Source organism: Rhipicephalus sanguineus, chromosome 8, assembly GCF_013339695.2.
Source record: "Rhipicephalus sanguineus isolate Rsan-2018 chromosome 8, BIME_Rsan_1.4, whole genome shotgun sequence".
NCBI classification, from domain to species: Eukaryota; Metazoa; Arthropoda; class Arachnida; order Ixodida; family Ixodidae; genus Rhipicephalus; species Rhipicephalus sanguineus.
In genome coordinates this window covers 35,888,620-35,906,702 of record NC_051183.1, presented here as the reverse complement: position 1 = coordinate 35,906,702, position 18,083 = coordinate 35,888,620, and the positions used below count along the sequence as shown (strand labels likewise).

General features: G+C 51.5%; 1 protein-coding gene and 1 pseudogene across 1 annotated transcript; both read right to left on the bottom strand.

Moving 5' to 3' along the window:
* Positions 1-1,081: 1,081 nt before the first annotated feature.
* LOC125759735 (uncharacterized) lies at positions 1,082-2,462 on the bottom strand. Its single transcript, XM_049418828.1, has one exon. The coding sequence runs from the start codon at positions 2,439-2,441 to the stop codon at positions 1,185-1,187; it is 1,257 nt and encodes a 418-aa protein (XP_049274785.1). The 5' UTR covers positions 2,442-2,462; the 3' UTR covers positions 1,082-1,184.
* A 2,291-nt stretch (positions 2,463-4,753) lies between these two features.
* Positions 4,754-5,993, bottom strand: LOC125759432 (uncharacterized; annotated as a pseudogene).
* Between the last annotated feature and the right edge of the window lie 12,090 nt (positions 5,994-18,083).

Sequence of the window (18,083 nt, the reverse complement as noted above, 5' to 3'; positions counted from 1 at the left end):
GCTACAAAGAGCAGCAACAGATGCGGACTCAAACCTCTTCAGTCAAGCGTGGGAGGCTGCGATCTCCAAGCCGGGCCTGGCCGTTCATGTCAACTCGTTGCCCGACCCCGACGGCAGGTCCAGGCCATAGGGTTCCTGGAATAAGGGACCCTCTCACCTTCACTCACAAACCTTTCGGCAATAAATATTTTCTCTGTCTCTCTTTAGATAGCGCGAACTCGAGCAGCGCTGTCGCGAAGTCTCGCGCGCGCCGCTCACGCTGTTCGCCACTCCACCCAGAGCCAACACGGAAAGGAGGAACCTCTCCTGAGGGTTCTCAGCCCACCCCGAGCCGAGAGCGTTTGCGACTTCGGGTCGACAGAACTTTTCACCGAGATTGGCTGAAAAAGTGCACGTGTCGCAGACAGCCAATTGTTGAGAATATACAACCTTGGCCGTCAGCCATGACTTCTAAAGATTTCGTATTTTCATGTGACGACATATAGCACAGTGAATATATGTTGGTTATAGAGGAGCTTTATAAAATCTCGTAAACGTAAACAGCGCATTTTAACACGAAAGTGTTTTATGCCGGGGTCCACCAAGACTTCAGTGACGTATTTCCGTCACGGAAATGACGTCGAAAAAATATACACAATCAGAAGGTCAAGAAAAAAAGGTACCGTCAACGGGCATCGAACCCACGACCGCTCGGTCCGCAACAACAGATGCCGGGCACGCTATCCACTGCGCCACGGTCACAGACTCTGGAGGCTTTACGAACGCGCCTTTTATATCTACCCTCTCCCGGTCGGCTGGGGGGCGTCGACATCTGGGAGTGGTAAGGTAAAGTAATTCATCATTGCTGAGGCCTCCGCGGCTAGCACCTACAACGCGTTACGCGTCCGTCCTATTCGGCGCGTTTTCAATAGAAGTTGAATTTTGTCAGTGCCTTAACACACCGCGAGGTGGCGACCTTTGCCAAAGCGTCGTCAAAGCGTCGGCCTCGCTCAGCATCACGCTAATACAAACCAAAAATAGCTCTGCGATGCGCGCCTGCCTCACTTGGCTGTAACACGGCGTTCCATGCTCACGCGCTCGCTGCTGCTGCTGCTGAAAAACATTTATTTACAGATGTCATTTACAGGGAGGGTGGGAGCGGCCCTTAAGGGGCCGCCCCGTACAAATACTAGGTGGGCTCCCTCTTACGGGAGCCCATTGGCGATGGCCGCGGCCCGGGCCCGCTCGACCATGGCCCGTTGGGCCGTCAGGTCAGAGCAGCCGAGCAGGGCTGCCTCCCAGTCCTCCCACGAAGGGTTAGGTAGTGGGGTAAGGTTTGGGGTTTTTTGGCATGCCCACACCATGTGAAAAATGTCACAGGAATTTTCCTCACAATGCGGGCACTTCCCCGTGCAAGCGGGGTCAAAGTGTTTTATAATTGCCGGGCACAATAAAGTTTTGGTATAAAGGCGAAGGAGGATTCGCTCCTCCGCCTTCGTGAGGCCTTTACAGGGTTTTGGATAGATATTATGGCCGGATTGATAAAATTGTGTGACCTCCTTAAAGGTGTAGGCGGGATTGGGTTCGAGGTCCGGATCGGTAGGGAACGAGGATGGTGCCCGGAGAGTGAGCGCGTGGGCAGCGGCATCGGCCGTCTCATTACCATCGAGGCCCGTGTGAGCCGGAGCCCATATGATCATTCGGTGCGCGGGGGCACCTAGGTAGCTGCTGTTCTGCAAAATTTTATAGGCAAGGTACGGAATGTATCCCTGTTCTATATTGCGACAGGCACCCCTTGAGTCGGTGATGATGACCCTTGAGTCCTGATCTGCGGCGGCTAGTGTGATGGCGATCTCCTCCGCGTGCGTAATGTTATGTGCACGGAAGGTGAGTCCGTTTACAGCGGTGTTTTGGTGGACGACCGCAGCCGTGTACCAACCCCCGTGGTGCGGGCCGGAGGCGTCCACGTAGAATACTCCGAATTTGTGGCCGTAGTGTCGAGCCAAGGCTTCTGCCCCTGCGAGGCGTCGGCCACTGTGGTCGTCTCGGGTCATGTTAGCCGGAAGAGGGCGCACGTGCAGGGAGTATCGCCAAATTTCTGGAATCTGTACGCGCTCTTCCGTATGTATTGAATGATTGATGTGTAGTCGGGCAAGGAGGCGGCGACCCGACGGTGTTTTAGAGAGTCTAGTATATTGGTTAGTCAAGTGCGCCTCTCGAAGGTCCTTGAAGGTGTTCACCATTCCCAGGCCCAGAAGGCGCTGGTTAGAGGTGCTGACAGGAAGGTCGAGGGCGCGCTTGTAGATTTTGCGGAGAATGACTTCGAGTGCATTCTCGTCGGATTTGCGTAGGTGGAGGTATGGAGCCGAGTACAGCACTCGGCTGGTTACGAATGCATGCGCCAGCCGCAAGGCGTCTTTGCATCGTAACCCCCCGCGCTTGTTGGAAACCCGGCGGACCATCCGGCCCACCTGGTCCCCCACCTTACGAAATTTGGTCAATGCTGTATCTGCTCTGCGATTTTTATGTATAAAGAGCCCCAGTACTCTAATCTCGTCGCGTTCGGGTATGGGTCCGCTGTGAAGGGAGAGGTCAATTTTGTGGCGCACTTTGGCGATGGGCGTATGTGCACAAATTCCGATTTGGACGGGGAGCACTGAAGGCCGCAGCGACGGGCATAGTCATTCACGATGTCCGCCGCTTGCTGCAGGCTTGCCTCCATGTCTCCTGCCGAGCCGTGTGACGCCCATATGGTGATGTCGTCGGCATAGAGTGCATGCTGTATGCCTTCGACTTTCGCCAGCTGAGCGGGGAGTCTCATCATTGCCAAATTGAATAGGAGGGGCGAGAGGACCGCTCCCTGCGGGGTCCCTCTCGTGCCTAATCGGTAAGGGCCGTGTTCAGTGTCCTGAATCCGAATGTATGATTGTCGGTCAGTGAGAAATTGTTTAATATAGTTGAAGGTGTTGTGGCCGCAATCCACCTGTGAGAGATGCGTCAGAATAATTTCGTGGGTCACGTTATCAAAGGCCCCCTTCTGATCCAAAGCGAGCACAACTTTGTCATTCAAGGGATACTCGACTGGATCGAGGATCTCATGATCGAGTTGAAGCAAGACATCCTGCGCGGACCGGTGTGGGCGGAACCCGAACATGGTGTCTGCAAATGCATTTTTGGTCTCCAGGAACGCGGACAACCTGTCGCGCACCATCGTCTCCATTAATTTTCCCACACAAGAAGTAAGGGAGATGGGGCGGAGGTTGTCCGTGTTAATGGCTTTGCCCGCTTTGGGTATGAAGGTGACCAGGGCGGTCTTCCACTCAATTAGTAGGGTTGTTTCCCCGATCCAAATGGAGTTGATATAGGCAAGGAGCATGGTGTAGGCCGAGTCAGGAAGATTGGCACGTAATTTCACGGTAATTTTATCCCGTCCCGGTGCCGTACCTCGCCTCATTTTTGCTAGGGCCGCCTTCAGGTCGTGTAACTGTAACAGTTGATCCAGCTCCGCGTTCTCGGTACCTGCATACGAGTACGCCGGCCCTCGTGAGTCTTGCTGTGTGCATAGATATTGGTCTCGGAGTTCACATGCCAATTTTGCCGTGTCTCCGTCGAAGCTGTGAAACGCTCGTTGCAGATGCTTTTATGTCTCTGTTCGAGTTTGGGTCGGATCAATTAAGGCGCGGAAGAGGCGCCAGGTACTCTGGCTGGACATTTGTCGAGCGGCCGTGTTGCAACGGTCCACCCAGTTAGAGTCAGCGAGCTGGGCCGCGTACTCTGCTGCTCGCTGGGTGAGCCCCGCGATGCGAATTTTGAGCTGCCGATTGTGTTTTTGCCAGCGCCATCGGCGGACGAGGCTGCCAGAGGTCAAGGAGGTGGTTATCCACCGCCGGAGTCGCCTCCGAGAGTTTAATCTGTGTTTCTGTGGAGAGAAGAGTGGAAACCAGTTGCTGGGACCAAGCATGGTATCCTTGCTCCTCTATGGGTGTCGAATTGGCGTATATTTGCCGAAACTTCGTGTAATCGGGTAATTTTGCCTCTCCGTAGGGTCTTGCTAAAGGATGGGTGCGAATGGTGGTGTTGAGTATGCAGTGGTCGCTGCCGAGGGTCTCCTCGGTGTTGACCCAATCCGCATACTGGATGTTTTTTGTGAGGGTAAGGTCCGGACAGGTGTCCCGGGTGACGGAGTTACCCACGCGAGTTGGGTAGGCAGGGTCGGTGTGAAGAGTTAGGCCCAGCGTGGACATAAGTTCCGCCAGCTTACGTCCACGTCTCCCCTCACGCGCATACCTCCAAAGTGTGCTGGGGGCATTAAAATCACCCACGATCACCAGAGGGTCCCTGCCTGCAGCCTTTAAGGCGCGGCTAAAAAGGTCTGCGAATGTGATGTTGGTTAGTCTCGGTGAACAATAAATGTTTAGCACGTGCAGTGGCGGGTCCTGTTTACGCAGCGGAAGGAGTGTCACCATCACGTACGAGAAATCTGGCTTAAGGTCAAGATCAACTAAATTGGCCGTATAACTTTTGTGAACACAGATGCAGGATAAAGGGTCCTGCTGAAACGTAGTATAGCTTGTGAGTGTGGCAGCACTCCCTGGCTCCTGCAGGGCTACCACAGCAGGAAGGTTTTGAAATGCTGCGAGGAAAAGCCGGAGGTTGGCCCGCTTGGTGTGAGCCTTAAAGCCCCGACAATTCCACTGGGTGATTTGGAGGGGGGTGGCCGTATTGGATCGCGGGGGTTTCCGAATTCTAAGGGTGCCCGCCATGGTCAGTGGAGTTAACGAGCGATTGTGGTCCATGACCCGGCCTCGCCGCATGGTTGCGCCGTCGGCTGCTTCCCGGTTCCGCCATGCGGTGGGGTTGATGGCTGCTTACCGATTCCTCCGGTAGGAGAAGCGGGCTTGTCTGTCTTGGCGACCTCCCGGCGCGGTGGCTCACTGGGAGTCTGATGTTTGCGTCGTTTCTTGGACGCCCTTTTGGACTTTCCGCCCTGTTGTGCGGCCACCTTGGAATTGCGGTACTTGGCCGTACACGCACGAGAGTTTGTGGCGTGTGCTCCACCACACACAGAACAGACGGGTACACATTCATGAGGGGCCCGCACCCCCTCCTCCACAAGCGGAACCTGCTGTCCACACCGGCCACATGTATCCGGTCTTGGGTTGGGACAAGTGTCCATCCGATGGCCGACGACACCGCACTTTCCGCAGGCCGGGATGGTCCGGTAGTAGGGTTTGACGGGGATCAGCATTGTGTCGTAGTGAACAAAGCGTGCCTTCTCCTTGCCAGCGAAGGTCACACGCGCCTTGTTCGACGTTCCAAATTTACGCACCTCGACGATGGTGCCAGACCTCCAGCGTACGCTCTCTCGGAGCGTCTCCGTCGTGTCTGTGTAGCGGACTACGATGACTCCATGGAAGACATTGCTACCATCTTGTCGCAGGTACCCGTTGAGCAGAACCTGTCTATGCTCGATGTTTACCGCGAAGTCCCCGATGATTTTGTCCGCCGTGTCAGGGCCCGGGTTGTGAATAACGATAAGATTTTGCTCTCTCGATGGAATAACTGTCAACGTCTCAGCTCGCTCAGGCCCGAGGTATGCCTTAAACGCGGTCCCGTACCAGTGAGATGCACTCTCGTGGCTTTACGACAATTAAATAGTCGCCCGGATTCGGTTTTGGAAACGGGCGAGGCTTCCATTTAGTGAGAGCCTTGCCCTTGCGTCCCACAGCGCGCGAAGCGAGAGGCTGCGTCTTGTCAGCTGGCGTGCCGGATGCCGGGGCAGCGGCGGACGCCGCCTTCTTGGCGTTGGCTTGCGAGCGGCGTTCAACCGCGTCGTTGAGAGCTTGGCTCCGAAACCTCGGTGAAGAAGCAGAATTTGGCGTTTCGAAAGTCGTAATCGTCTCCCACGTCATGGCATGAGGGTCGTATCCACGCTGGGTGAGCGTAGCGTCCATGTTGCCTCGGAAAGCCGGCCCCACGCGGCCCGGCGTCGGCGTCGCCGTTTGGCTTAACGGCGTCGCCTACGTGGTCGGGTGATGATCGGTCGTAAAGTTGTTAAAAAAAACCGGCATTTCCCCGAAGGGGAGTATGAGGAAGTGCGAAGCACGGGGTGATGTTATGAGGGGGCGCGCGCGACTAAACTGCAGAGCCGAGCGAAGGAGACGGCAGCGAGAGAGCACGCGCCAGCCGACCCACGGAGGTCTGGCCGTTTTTAAGTGCAAAGCACTTTTACTGATGATGATGATCTGTCTTCCGAACTCGTTCCAAAGAACCCGCAACGCGTTCAACTTGTTGGCGGCGTTGCGCACGCCCGAGATGGGGCTCAGGTTGTTGTCGAACCACAGTCGATCGCACACCGCGCAGCTATATCCAAAGCTGCGGTCCAGGAAGTCTCGCTTGAAGCGCGCGTCCGGCCGATCGAATTCGAGGGCCCGCGCTCGCTCACGCATCGCGCGTCCCCGCGCCAGATCGGCTTCGGGGTGCTCGGCTCGCTTCGCACGCTTTCGTTCGGCGTCTCGCCGCCGGCCTTCATCACCACAGGCAATGCGCGGGGCGCGCGCAGCCACGGAGCGGAGGGCGGAGCGCGCGCAGTCACGTGGGGCGTGACGTCGCTGCGCCGTTGCTACAGACGCTCCTCTCCGCTCCTCGCGCCGTTGCTATGGGACGGCGGATTCAGGGTCGCTTATAAAGTGCATTCGCACTTAAAACCGGCCCACCTGGATGACACTGGCACGGCCGCTACATAAAAAAAACAGGTGCGGCCTGCTGCGTCGTGTCGCCGTCAATGGGCAAGCGCGGGTCGGCTGAGCGGCAGCTGTTTTGGGTGAGGGCGCCACAAGCACGGTCCGCAAGGCAGACGCCGGTTCGCGTTACTATGTGGTCGCCTCATGATTTATGCGTGTCCGTGTGCTTTCTCGTGTCTTTCTTGTGTGTGACCGCGCGTGTGAGCAGCTTGCCTCACGTTTCCTGCGCCTGAGTACGGTTTTTCGGTCTGCGCGTGTGTGGGAGACGGTTTTTTCTAGCGGCGTTATGACGCGAAGCTGTTGTGTGCCGCTGTGCAACTCGAACGTGTGAAAAGACTCTACTGTGAAGTACCGCGCATTCCCATGCATTCTGCAGTGTCGGGAAGCGTAATATTCGTAACAGAGCACTTCTTTCTGTCTCAAACGAGCGCTAAAACAGGCGCGCGCCGCCGCATCCAGACTAAAGCATCAAGCCACTGCGCCGACTGCTACCCCCAACGGGTGCGCGCAAGGAAAAAAAGCATCAAAAGGCGCCCAGGGCGAGCCCCTACCTTCTGCACCGAAGACGTCGTCGCAGTCGGGACAGCGTAATACCCGCACAGATTGGGAGAATCCAAGAAATCAAAGTGGAACCGACCGATTCCGCCCGCAGACAAACCGGCGAGACGAACCCCCTTCCCCTGGCTGTCCCTGCGCTGCGTGCTACGAGCGGAACAATCACTTGGAATGTTCGCGAAACCGGGAAGGATCCAAACGAGAGACGACGGAGGGTAGGACGGTATGGTGAAGCCGGCGAAGAAGTTATGTTGTTCGTGTGAGTCGTGTAGTGCGGTTAGTCGATCATGGATGACTAGTGATGATACTGTGGGAGCACTGTTTAGAAGAGTGTCGCCGAATGACGGTGACCAGAGCTGTATATTGTTTGAGTGCTTCTTGGAAGAGACATATTCGTGAAACGTTCGAAGAATTGTGGGCTGCACACGTTTCATGAATATTCAAGGCTTTTACGTGTTTGGATAGTTTCTAATGGATGAGAGTGCATTTGTAGCACGGCAAGTTTGTTCCCGTTGTTTTAAACACTAAGTGATGTTGTGAGTTTTAATTGATACCTGCAGAGTGTGGATGTTTGCGTGATGCTTGTACTGCCTTAAGTGAGAATATATTTTGTTTGCGTTGTCAACTCTTGGCTTTAACTCTTGCTTTGAACAGCAACCGGCATTTCTTGGCGCACTAAAATGACCCACATTTAAATTGTACGTGCTTTCGTGGTGCGTTTCGGTGGGCCGATAAGTCAGCCCTTGGAACCTGCCCGGCGACTGCCTCTCCATTAACGGGATGAGTGATTGAGTGACACTTTTCATTTCAGTTGAGTCAAACAGGCAGGATTCACGAAGAGTATTGAGAGCCACTCTACAAATCATTGGTACTCCAGGGCAAACTGTTCACATATGTGGGGTAATTGGCAGTTTAATAAAGACTTCAATATTCAATCTGTAATGCGCAACTATAAAACGCCTTATCTACGGCCTGATTGGAGTAAGTGTCGGGCGTACAATCGCGGCTGTCGAAGCGCTTTTCCGTGAACAGCTGGACCGGTGTTGCGGCGCCAGAGCGGGCGCGAGGAGAACTAGGCCCCGGACGCCGTGTCGGCGCCACGCAGCAGGCCGCACCTGTTTTTTTTTTATGTAGCGGCCGTGACACTGGTATCCACGTGTTGCCTGTGAGTCGCCGAAACGATTGATGCTGGTCTTGACGGGGTACCGTGAAATTGCCCGTGGGTCCAGCCGGAAATCAGCGGAACCGAAGCGCAGCACGTCCTACATCATCGCGCGCTTGCAGCGCCCCCCCCCCCCCCACGCGCTCGCCCCGAGAAAAAGTGCGGCCGGGCCACCGGGGCGGCACGACGCCCTTTGCGTTTCCGTCTATTCCGGCCGTGGTGTTCAATCACATTTTAACATGCCGCGGGATGGAGACCAAGTTCTGCGTCCAATATGCGACGCTCGTCTGGCTATCACACCTAGTTCTCGGATTACGCTTTCACCGTTAACTACTGCAGCTACCACAACGCTTTCTTTAATCATTTAACATGGACGATAGTCGTCGGGATGAAGATGTACCACCAATCATCAAAGTGGGTGCATACACGTTAGACAGCGCCATTAGCTGCCAGACATCAATATACATTTTGCAAACTCTCTTATATCGATGTACAGTAAGTATTCAGTTACTTCTGTAAGGGCACGCTTTGCTTTCGTGTTATTCCGATTCCTATGACGGAGGGATCAACCGTGTTTTTTTTTCTTAGGTTTCGTTCTCTCCTCCTATCTTCCTTTCCCTCCTCCCCAAAGAGTAGGCAGGCGTTGTGCCCGTCTAGGTGGTAGTTGCCAGCTTGCTCTCTCCCTCTTTTCTTGTGTATCTATGTATGCAAATTAAATAAATAAATGTAGTCATAGTGTTTTCTATAGTCATTTTCCTTAGCTTCAGCCACTTTGAATTAATCATAGCAGAGAAGAATTTGTAATCACACAATCGTTTTGGGGACTGGTCATAAGCTTTCTCCAAGCCGTTTGTCTTCACCGATGATCGCTTGTGCAGTCTGGCTTCGATGCCAGCGCCTCGATGCCAGCGTTGAACGAAGGAACGCTGTCTACTCAAGCACTGGCTACTGAGACTACTGAAGCGCGTCCTGTCGGCGCTCGTTATATTGCCGTGATGTCATATTTCACTTCACCTCTCCAAGACGGCGATACCACTCCATGGCAACAAGGTAACTGTGAAAGGGAGAACGTGTGCAACATATAAGGCGCGTTTGTTGACGCTCATGCAAGAGTGTCCGTGCCGCAATGGGTAAAACGCCAGACTCCCATCTTCGCGTAGCAAGAGGTTGGCGCTGAGCCGTGCTCCCAATTAGGGTTGCAGAAGTTGCGCCTTTTCCTTTCCTCAACCTCTCCTCCTCGTAGCAAGAGGTCGTGGATTCGACTCCCTTGTCATCCAAATTAACGAATTTTTTTCTCTTTTAACATAAAAGTGTTTTATGCCGCGGTCCACCAAGTTCATCCGTTACGGATATGATGTTGAGAAAATGGACGCCAACATGTGACAAAGAAAAAAAACCAAGGAAAACATCCGCTACTGGGAATCGAACCCACGACCTTCTAACCGCGACGGTAAGCGCCCGACACTAAACCAACTAAGCTACCTTGGCTTTTTTTTATTTATTGCCTGGCTTGGACATTGTACAGGGCAATCATTGCACACTCACATAATACAATAAAAAGGAACAAGCATTGCCATCAGTCCCATTTGAACTGATGTTGTCCTCTTAAAAATACTTAAGGGTTGCCAGAGGTGTAGTGATGTAGTGATGTGATTTGTAGTAGTGATGTAGTAGTAGTGATGTAGTATAGATGTTGTATAGATGTTGTAGTAGTGATGTAGTGATGTAGTGATGTGAGTGATTTGATGTAGTGATGTTGACCGGTCTCCACTGTATATGGCGTGCGCGAATGGCCGGATACCACTTTGACCCGGATGCAAAGCCAGCAGTAATTTATTTCAGGCAAAGCATGTCTGCATTCATTGAGTGTAGTAAAATACAGGAGATCGAGCCAGAATGGTTGTCAACTAAGCTACCTTGGCAGAGGCTGGACACTTCACGAACGCGCTTTATATTTTTCACACATTCTCTCTCGCACGGTGCTCGCTGTTGGCGGTGTAGCTGTACGCGGGGCGGCGCGGGGCGGTGCCGCCGTTGGTGAGAGGTGAAAAGAAATAATGCGTCACGATCGACACTTACTAGCGCTTACTCCGAGATTGCGAGCGATATCGGAGATCATAGTTAAAGCGTCTCGATACCAGCGAGGGACACTGACCGCGCTGGCGTCGCCGAGGCAGCCTAGACGCAGTTACGTTCTTAATTGCCTTTCGCTTCGTGTTAGCGTGCACCGGCTCATCGGAATAGTGCAGCTTCCAGATGCACCAACGGGATTTCTCCGCCTCCGACTGCTTCGACCGCGAGAGCACCGACTAACAAAACTGCTGCAATACGCGTTGCAGAAAGGGCACGTTTTCGACGGGCGAATGTCGTGCCTTGGTGGAGGGAGACAGAGGCCAGCGGGACGCGCGCGTTTGCGGCTCAAGCTACAAAACTCTGCCAGCCGTGTTGCTGAAGCGCAGCGGTGGTAGTGTATGCATGAGCAAAGGCGTCGGTTACCCATTACTAGAAAGCGCACACCGTGCCGTTTCTCTCCTTAATTGACGGCATTTTGAAGAAATGCACATTGGATACCAGTGTTGATTATGAGCTTGTTGGTCTCATATTTACGCGGAAATCACGATTCACTGTGTCAAAATATATGTTCACAACTTCAGCTACCACAAGGGTTTAATCATGATCATGGGCGTTAGTCGTCGCGATGGGGACATGCCACTGGTGTAATATGGGTGTATCCACGTCAAACGGTGCTATAGTTGTCCAACACGAATAGTCATTGTACAAGCTCTCATATATCACTACACAATAAGCACTAGTTCTGTGAAGACATGTTTCACTTTCGTGTTATACCGATTCCTGTGACGGAGAAATCAGCCATGAAAGGGAAGATAGACAACCACCCGTTTGTAGCACGACGCCACAAGGAAATCCATGCGGATTTCTCAGAAATAAGGCCTGTTAGTTGCCGAAAAATTCGTCCTGGTCCGGGGATCGAACCCGGGACCAATTCCTTTCCAGAGCGACCGCCCCGAAAAGGCGTTGGTCCTGGGTTTCATCCCCGGACCAGGACGAATTTTTCGGCAACTAAGAGGCTTTATTTCTGAGAAATTCGTGTGGATTTCTTTGCGGCTTCGTGCTACAAACGGGTGGTTGTCTATTTTCTCTTTCTTAACCCTTCCCCCACCTTACGGGATTCCGCAGAATTGATCTGCAGGAATCAGCCATGAGTTTTTTCTTTGTCATTTGTTCGTGGGCATTTTACCGACTTCACAACCTTCACGGAGATGATGTCAGTGAGGTCTTGGGGGCCCCGCATAAAACACTTTCGTCTTAAAGTAGTAGGAATTCTATAATTAAGAAAATATGGGCCGTTATCTAATGTCCACTCCGACAGACTTTTGTCGCACTGATCGGTTCAAAAACTTCAACATGTATGATGTGACTTGATGTCTTCGACAGTGATTTTTCGCTGTCCAAAATCCCGTCTCCTGTACACCCGTATAGGAAAGTATAAGTTCACTAACGAGAAAAGCAGGAAACCTGGCAATGTGTTTTCTGTTGCGGAAATTTTGCTTTCAGGGGATATATCTTTATACTCGACTGCTGCCTTGAGACTAACTGTATTATTGTGAAAGAAAGCCCAACTTCCGCCTTTCGATGGACGGTCTAGCCACAAATATGGCTGCTAAGTGAAAAGACCGCTGCACTGAAATACAGGTTTCTCAAAATGCAAAAACTCAGAGTCCCTTATGCATCCGCCTCAGTCGACTTCGTGGGCGACAGGCGAAAGCCAGCTTCTTCCTTTTCTACTAAGTCGGTGTACTGAACCTCCCGCGCCCCCCTGCTTAAGCTTCCTGCAACGAACGTGGTTTTGCAATGCCTCCAGGATCGGAGGCATTGTAAGCTTTCTGCACCTCAACCTGCTTTGCACTGCCTCCGGGATCTGCTCACCTTTGGCCAACCAATGATTTTATGTCATGACATCACCACGTGACGCCACGTTGTGTGACGCCACACTGAAATCATGACGACGTCACAAATATTAGTGGTCTGTGAGGTCATTAGGACAGTATATGGTGACGTCACCACCTGATTATGATTTTCTGCATCACTCGTGTTGACGCCACCGATGGGGGACGCCGACGCGAGACGCCCGTCAATTTTCGCGCTTGATGAGGCATCTAAGGCTTTCGCCTTAAAATATCCGTGAATTTCGAAATACCAAGTCTAACAAATCGCTTACTGCGGAGTGAATTCATCGGCAATTTCAATAGAGAACTTTTTGTGATTGTAGGTCGTAGGTTCGGTTCATGCCGGCCGCGAGTTATCTTTTTGTCTACTTTTCTTTCTTGTCATTTACATCATAACTACTACAAAAAACATCCCATATACTTTCCTTGGCTTTCTTGTCTTCTAGTTCCAGATAATGTTCTCTTTAGCAAAAAAAATACGACCCCTAATTATTCATTCTTTCATTCATAGCGAGGGTCTCGCTCTGGCAGACTGGAAGCCTTCAGGTAGTGCGCGAGGGATTATTGGTCAGGTGTCAGCTCGTAAAACGATCACGTGCTTCGTGATGCCAGTAGGCGGAAAAAGCGGCGCTGACTAACACTCTAGGCTTGAATGCGCGTATATATATATATCGCATAAAAGTGGGCGGGAGGATGACCGTCGCCGTAGCTCAGTGGTAGAGCATCGGAAGCGTTATTCGAAGGCCACACATTCGGTTCCTGCCAGCGGCAAGTTATCTTTTCATCTACTTAACTTTCTTCACATTTACATCATATTTACAAGTAAGATCCCCTATACATTCCTTGGCTTTCTTCTCTGTTCTAATTAAAAATTCATAGGGTTCCTTATATATTTACCTCAGACGACTCGAGAGCGAAAGCGATCTTTTTCTTCTCAGTCGATATATTGATCCTGCACCGCCAACCACTGAAAGCTTTCCGCACCTAACGTGGTTTCGCACTGCTATAGTGTACTAGAACCGGGGAGTGCCCTGAACGAGCCTCGAAAAGTGAAGCCAGAACAGGGTCAATCCGCTTGCGGCACTGCGATCGGTAGTCTGAATGTGCCGTCGTTTAAGAGTTGCGCGCGGCTCCGCCGAAATGGTGCAGGGGTAGAATGGCCGCTTCCCACTCAAAAGGCCCGGCTTCGAATCGCAGCTGTAGGAAGTGGGTTTTTATTCTTAGCGTCACCTTTTATAGCTGTATCGGTTTTCCTTTGTTTCTTAAAACTAGCTTCAGTTGCTACGTGTTGCTTCAAAAAGTAACGCAATATGCGAAGTAAAACAGGAGAAATTTAACAGTGAGCCTAGTTATTTGCAGCGCCACCGCCCGGGATTGAACAAAAACGTAAAGTATGGCCTCCGAGATTTTCGCGAATGCGGCACTCGAAACGAGATTTCACATTTTACGTTACTTTTTCGTAGTAACATATCGCAACAGAAGCTAGTTTTAAGAAACAAAGGAAAACCAATAAAACTTTAAGAGGTGACACTAAGAATAAAAAACCGTTACCTACAGCTTCGATTCTAACCCGGGCCTTTTGAGTGGGAAGCGGGCATTGTGCCCCTGCACCACTTTGCCGGAGCCGCGCACAACTCCTAAATGACGACACATTGCAGACTACCGATCGCAGCGCCACAGGCGGATTGACCCTGTTTGGGCTTCACTTTCTGTACATTGGTGCTGCGGCTGTTGAGAGCACTCCCCTGTTCTAGTACACTCTAGCACTGCCTTTAGAATCGGAGGCATTGCAAGCTCTCCGCTCCTCACCTGGTTTTACGCTGCTTCATGATCAGCCAACCTTTGAGCAAGCGACAGTGTCATGTGTTGACGTCACATGATGACGTCGTCATGTGACGTCATGAGATGCAACGTAACAGTGACGGAATGATGATTTCACAAACTTTCGCGGTCTTTGGCGTCATGATCATCTCATACTGTGACGCGTTTCATGAAGCATCTAAGGCTTTCGCCTTAATACGAGCTACTCAATCCTTCGCTACAACCCCTAGAGCAGGCGAGCTAGCGTTTGATCCAACTACGGTTAGGCGTGGACCTCATCTTCCTTTCTCACAGTGCGTGGCCATCGTTGTCCTTTTCTCGGCGCCGATCGGATGAGACAGATATCGTCCTTTTGCTCTGCAGCAAGACGGTGTAGTATAAGTATTGTGTACGCCAATCTGAACATTATGGCCTCATTCGCATCAAATGCAAGACTTCCTTCTTGCGCTGTCGAGCTTGTGAAGGGCTTTCATAGACAACCTCGCAGTTAACGTAACTTAGGCGTCGTACAACATTGTAAGGGACAAAAAAAATTGGCAGATGCCACGTACCGTGGGAGTCGATGTTATGCGAAGCATGCGGCGGGTAGGGGACTGTGGCGTAACTTTTTTTTACTGAGCGACACGATACAAAATGACGCTAAAGATTTGTATAAATTTTATACGCACACATATATATGTTGCAGAGCCGCATATGTGTTATATAACCAGTTGTTTACGGTTACGTATGCAACGTGGGTATTACCAACACCAGAAGCGGTAAGCTGATACGTAGTGCTTATACGTGTCTCGAGAACGCACGCACGTTTCAGGAACCCGTGTACATGTGTGCAAGAAGTTCTTGACAGTTCTTGAACAAGGGCATCATCACCGTAGTCAGTGAGCACCAGCAGCTGGTCATGACTTGTTATAGTATCCGGTCGTGATCGTGGTGACGAGGGGTCCATGTGTAGTGAAGTATGTGGTATAGTAGAGCTGTTGGAATTCGTGGATGCCTCGGTCATTTCGTCGACAATTTGTCTGTCGACAGAGCCGGCGACATGTCGGAACACGAAGTCACCCTTCGCGCGTAGGTGAGATATAGGCCGTCGAGGCTGGTAAGCCAGGACAGTGTTATGTAGACCAACATCAGTAGATGGCGCTTGTCGTATTCGTAGACTACCTGGGCGAATGTGGCCTACGTAGCCTAGTCTACAAAGCGGCTGACAAATAATCTGGCATTATCCTCAGTTAGCATGAGGTCATCACCCAGCCTCGTAAGGAATGAAGAGGACACTGCGCCGTTCTGGTGGACGAAGTGCACTTTACGGTGTGGTGATGTGGATATCATATGTAACTTTCGTTAATGTATTCCTCCGGGGTCGAGCAATGCTTCAATATAGCTTGCTGAATCATAGGAATACAAACGTAATGTTTATTAGACTGCTATAAAAGCGGAGCCGACACTGGAACTACAGACATTAATCTGATACGACGCCTGTATCGTAGGAGTACATATCGTAGGAGTGTCATGTAGCGTTTATTGCTTTCTTGTAAAATTAGATAGCCAGCACCACAACCACAATTGACGTTGCACCGAATTACGCCTGCGTAGGCTGTTTTTTCAAACCAGTTTATAGACCTGGCGTGGCTCAGTGGTAGAATACCTGATAGCCACGCAGAATTCTTGGGTTCGATTCCTGCTGGGATCCTAATTTTCATTCTTTCTATTCATTAAGTCAATGCTGCCGATGTTGGTTTTCCTTAACGCTTTAGCATTTCAGTAACCAATGTCTGTTCTCGCCGTTCCTGGGTAGATATAAACTGTCAATCACCTGTGGCGCATACCCGTACACCGCGGCCCATGGTAAACGGGTATGTGCCACACGTGTCCAGTGGAAAGGGTTTGCCGACGTACGCGACAGGATTTTAACGTTAGTCATGTCATGACCCGGCAGTCATATTCGTCAAATCATCTTACCCTCCCATGCAAATTTTGGTCTACACCAAGTTAAGGAGGCGATCATGAGAGCGCCCAGACGTAGGCGGCTAGATAGATAGATAGATAGATAGATAGATACGTAGATAGAAACGCTCAAAGTGCCAGAGGTTCGCTAAGAAATGCTTCGCATTTAATATCTCTCCAGTCATTTTTGAAAATGTCCGCGTCGGCTGATAGGGCTCCAGACCCACATTTTCTTGCATGGTTGATAGGTGACATATTGGCGCCGCAGATTGCAACTTCGTTCATCGTAGTTCTGCTGCCGGGTGATTAAGACGCGCACTAACCATCTCGCCTCTTCAGCACATTAAGTAAAACTTGGAGGACGCCTGAGCTTCACCTTCAAGACTAAAACGTGATAGCGTAACCGAACCGCGTGCGCATCCCCTTTTCAATTGCTAGCCTCCCTTCGGTTCTCGGTACACGCCTCAAACGTGCCGAAAGGAAGCGAATGACTCTGAGCGTAACATTGGCTCTTTAAAACTATCCTAGAATGTTTACTGCACGCAGTCTTGTTAAGTGCCCACTAACTCATAATTATCCCTTTTCCGAATCAGTGAAGGGCCCACTACGCGTCTGTAAGGCAACACTCTAACCTACGCAGCTGCTCACTTTCTTGATGCCTTTGTAGCTGATGATTACATATGCCTGAGGGCTTTGTAGTGGGTGGGCCTTTAAAACGCCCACTCACTACTCAATTCACACGTTTTGACGCCTGGCGCGATTCTACGCTACTGCCACGTATTATTACATGCGTTAAAAAAGACTCTGTAGCGCCCTCGTTTGGGCGGGAAGCAAACGGTATTGCGCGCGCGACCACAATAGAGAAAAAAAAAGACGGCGCTAGGCTGTGGCATGTGAAGCCATGGCTCGCGTTCCCTGCGGGCGTCTATACCGGTTCAGCCATCTCTTCGCTCCTGTGGCATAAGCCGGCATGTTCATCGAGTCAAACGGTGCAAATGGCATGGCATTAAGACAGATTGTTGCTAAAACCGAGAATGCACTTAGACTGATTCGAAGGATCTCCAACAGGAACCGAGGTCTCAAACAAGATTATTTAATAAGGCTGATCCACGCCTTTGTGCTATGCCATTTCACTTACACACGGGTCATGCATAATTGTCAGCGGGCCGAACGAGAGAAGCTAAATGCACTCATACGTAAAGTCGTCAAGAAGGCGCTCGGTCTCCCTATTAGGACACACACCGATGACCTCCTAAACTTTGGAATTGAGAACACCCTTGAAGAGATTGCCGAGGCTCAGGAAAGAGCCCAACTACTAAGGCTCTCCGGTACACTGGCCGGCAGAAAAATACTCGACGAAATTGGGTTCAACCCTATCGCTCATAAGCCGATCTACGCCCAGATTTCCACGGAAATCAGAAAGAATATTTACGACGCCCCCATCCCACGCAACGTCCACCCGGTCCACAACGGCGGGAGGCGCAAGACCCGAGCCGCCGCAATTCTGGGAAGCTTGCTCCGAGACGGCACCGATGCCAGTTTTGTCGATGCAGCGGAATATGTGGAACAACGCGCCTTCTCGGCCGTAGTTGTCATTGCGCAGTGTGACGTGGTCAACTGCGCAGCAGTGCGAACCACTAGTCCCGAAGAGGCCGAGGAAGTTGCGTTTGCGCTCGCCATGCTCAATGATCGCAGAGAGACTGTGTATTGTGACTCAAAAGAAGCAATAAGGGCCTTGCAGATGGGGTGCATCTTCCGTTTAGCGCTCCGTGTACTACAAACCACCGAGCACGTTTCCTCTCACTCTTTACACTGGTTCCCCGCGCCCGTTGGGGAGGAGGTACAGTGAATTCCCGCGCACCCCGAAGAGGAGGAGTGGGAGACGCTTCTACGCAGGCCTGCTCCCAATAA

Excerpts from the sequence above, each read along its gene's own strand:
- LOC125759735 (XM_049418828.1), bottom strand. The coding sequence starts at position 2,441 with ATGGTCCGCCGGGTTTCCAACAAGCGCGGGGGGTTACGATGCAAAGAC.